A 3217-nucleotide genomic window follows, 5' to 3' on the forward strand; every position below is an offset into this window, starting at 1 on the left:
CATTACTACCTTTTTAGATTTAGAAGAGAAAAACTGGTGAATTCCCTCGTGTTCTCCTGAGTAATTACCTGGAATTCCCCTACGATAAAATTAGCAAGGGCGAAAATCGTACTTTGTCAGCGAAGGCTCGTTATTCTGGCCGAGTGTTCACGGCCAGAGTATAAAAGCCGAGAGCGGCGCATCCTCGGCCAGAGGGTGATCAGGACGAGGTGGTCGACGAGGTGTTGCGAGGTGACTTTTCCACAGCCTGTTTGAGTGTATCTTTTCTGAAAATGCAACCGATATGCTGATTTATTCAAGAAATGTGAAACGTGTTTGATTTGCGAGTGCTAGTAGCCATGTAGTGAACTAAGCAGCAAAACAAAGCCAATTCTTTTTAGGGTGGGAATAGGTTGATCAGAGTTTTGTATGAAATATGTGGTCTTAGCCATGCGAAAACTTATCTGGGCAAAATATGGGAGCATAATCTGCTAAATCTAACGAGCGCACCGATGATATTCATAAATTAATACACGAAAAAGTCAGCAATCTGCCAAGATGCAGTGATGATGGCAAATGTTGAAAGACTTAGTTTGGCGAAATGTTTGACTGTAAAATTAGCTCTAGTCCTAGAATTGGCAGGCTATCGAGACAACGCGCAAGTCAAAATACCCAGACCTTTGCCTTTCATTCAGAACATTAGTATATTTCCTTCTCTTTCCCTGTATTTCGCAGAATAGTTTGCAAGCAGGAGTCCGCACCAACACGCAGTCATGCCTGGCCACGCGATAAAGAGCACCGGGCCCGACCCCGACCCCACCGAGTATCTGTTCGTGTCGCGGGAGCAGAGGATGCTCGACCAAGCCAAGCCTTACGACCCCAAAAAGTCCTGCTGGATCCCTTCCAATGACGGAGGATACGTCGAGGCTGAGATCCAGGGCAGCAAGGATGACGCGACCGTTACTGTAACCATAAAAGGAGGTGAGAATAAGACGGTCAAGAAGGACCAGGTGTCTCAGGTCAATCCGCCGAAATACGAAAAATGCGAAGATGTTTCTAACCTGACGTTTCTCAACGATGCCTCCGTCCTGTACAACTTGACTAGTCGTTACCAGGCCAAGCTCATCTACACCTACTCTGGCCTCTTCTGCATCGCCATCAACCCCTACAAGCGTTACCCCATCTACACCAACCGCACCGTCAAGATCTACCAGGGCAGGAGACGCAATGAGGTGCCTCCTCACCTTTTTGCTGTTGCCGACGGTGCCTATATGAGCATGATGCAACGTGAGTAGAAATACAGATTGCTGATAATAACAATGGCTATCGTACATCTGGCCTTGTAGTGCCGACATACATGGCTTATTGCTTTTATAAATAATATCATACTTATAAATTTCTATTATATTTACAGTTGCAGAAAACCAGTCAATGCTCATCACGTAAGTTATTTTGTTATAAATTCAGCAGACAGAATCACACCTTAAGTTTATTCGCAGATTTGTTATAGTTCTATGTGGAAATTAATGAAATGGATACAAAATATCAGTTATAAAACCGTTCTTTTAATCTATATTTTTCGCCATATCATATTTCACAACAATCCTAGCGGGGAATCCGGTGCAGGGAAAACCGAGAACACGAAGAAAGTCTTGTCCTATTTTGCCAATGTAGGAGCATCTAAGAAAAAGGAGGGCGAGAAAAAACAGGTGAGTGTACTGGTGCCCGTCTTTGCTATCCACTGCAAATTTCTATGCTTGATTAAGGGTGACTTCCTCTACCTACCGGTCTCATGAATCCTCCACAGAACCTGGAAGACCAAATTGTACAGACCAACCCTGTCCTGGAAGCCTTTGGCAACGCCAAGACCACTCGTAACGACAACTCGTCTCGATTTGTGAGTTCCTGGATGCACAGGTTAGCAAATATATGAAAATTGGTAGATAGATACATCACTTATATACTGGGCTTGCCTTCGTTTCTTCTGATTCCTTTTAGGGAAAGTTCATCCGCATCCACTTTGCGCCCAACGGCAAGCTGTCCGGTGCTGATATTGAGGTGTACCTGCTGGAGAAGGCTCGCGTCATTTCTCAAGCACCTGCTGAGCGCTCGTACCACATCTTCTACCAAATAATGTCCAAACAGATTCCACAAGTCCAACGTAAGTAATTGCATAAATTATGTTCACACATAAGAGAGAGAGAGAGAGAGAGAGTGTGTAATAAATAGGTATATATATATATATTTTATATATATATTATATATATATATTTTATATATATGTATATATATATATACATATACAGTACACATACATACATTCATACATACACACACACACACACACATACACACACACACACACACACACACACACACACACACATATATATATATATATATATATATATAGAGAGAGAGAGAGAGAGAGAGAGAGAAGAGAGAGAGAAAGAGAGAGATAATATGTATGCATATGTATATACATATATATATATATATATATATATATATATATATATGTATGTGTGTGTGTGTGTGTGTGTGTGTGTGTGTGTGTGTGTGTGTATGTAAATATATACATATATATGATATATATATGTGTGTATGTATGTATATATATACATATATATACATACATATATATACATATATATATATATATATATATATATATATATATATATATAGAGAGAGAGAGAGAGAGAGAGAGAGAGAGAGAGAGAGAGAGAGAGAGAGAGAGAGAGAGAGAGAGAGAGGAGAGAGAGAGAGAGAGAGAGAGAGAGAATTAACAAAATAACGATCGATAGACAGACAGGCAGAGTGATATGTAAATGGACAGAATGATGGAGAGGCGAGAGGAGAAAGAAAACGGAGAGAGGGAGAAGGTGCTATAAGAAGAGGATGCGTCATGGGTAAGGGAAGAGGAAAAGAGCGAGTGGCTCTTTTATCCTTTCTGGTCCTGATCCCGTTGCAACTGAAATCCACAAAGAACCTTACTTTTCAGCGCTGTGCTTCCTGAGCGACGACATCTACACTTACCACTACGTGTCTCAAGGAAAGGTCACCGTAGCTTCGATTGATGATGCCGAGGATATGCAATTCACGCATGTAAATATTTCGTGATTTCTTTTGTTTTTACTGGCATTAAATATCTCAAGACAATTGTTCATTGTAAATGTATAATGTTACTACATCTTTTCCAAAGAACGGTTTGTTTTTCCCGAGTAGGATGCATTTG

At 40.9% G+C, this 3217-nt stretch overlaps 1 protein-coding gene across 1 annotated transcript in view; it reads left to right on the plus strand.

The window, feature by feature from the left end:
- The first annotated feature begins 214 nt into the window (after nt 1–214).
- The window catches only part of LOC125044731 (myosin heavy chain, muscle-like), a 12924-nt gene continuing 9921 nt past the window's right edge, over nt 215–3217 (plus strand). Inside the window, exons 1-8 of the mRNA XM_047641612.1 lie at nt 215–231; nt 715–1266; nt 1394–1421; nt 1589–1688; nt 1787–1876; nt 1978–2140; nt 2984–3087; nt 3208–3217. The exon at nt 3208–3217 is cut by the window's right edge and continues 128 nt beyond it. Of these exons, the coding sequence (XP_047497568.1) occupies nt 753–1266; nt 1394–1421; nt 1589–1688; nt 1787–1876; nt 1978–2140; nt 2984–3087; nt 3208–3217 (1009 nt within the window). The 5' untranslated portion in view covers nt 215–231; nt 715–752. The remainder of the gene's footprint in view (nt 232–714; nt 1267–1393; nt 1422–1588; nt 1689–1786; nt 1877–1977; nt 2141–2983; nt 3088–3207) is intronic.

This window comes from Penaeus chinensis, chromosome 36 (genome assembly GCF_019202785.1).
Source record: "Penaeus chinensis breed Huanghai No. 1 chromosome 36, ASM1920278v2, whole genome shotgun sequence".
Taxonomy (NCBI): Eukaryota; Metazoa; Arthropoda; class Malacostraca; order Decapoda; family Penaeidae; genus Penaeus; species Penaeus chinensis.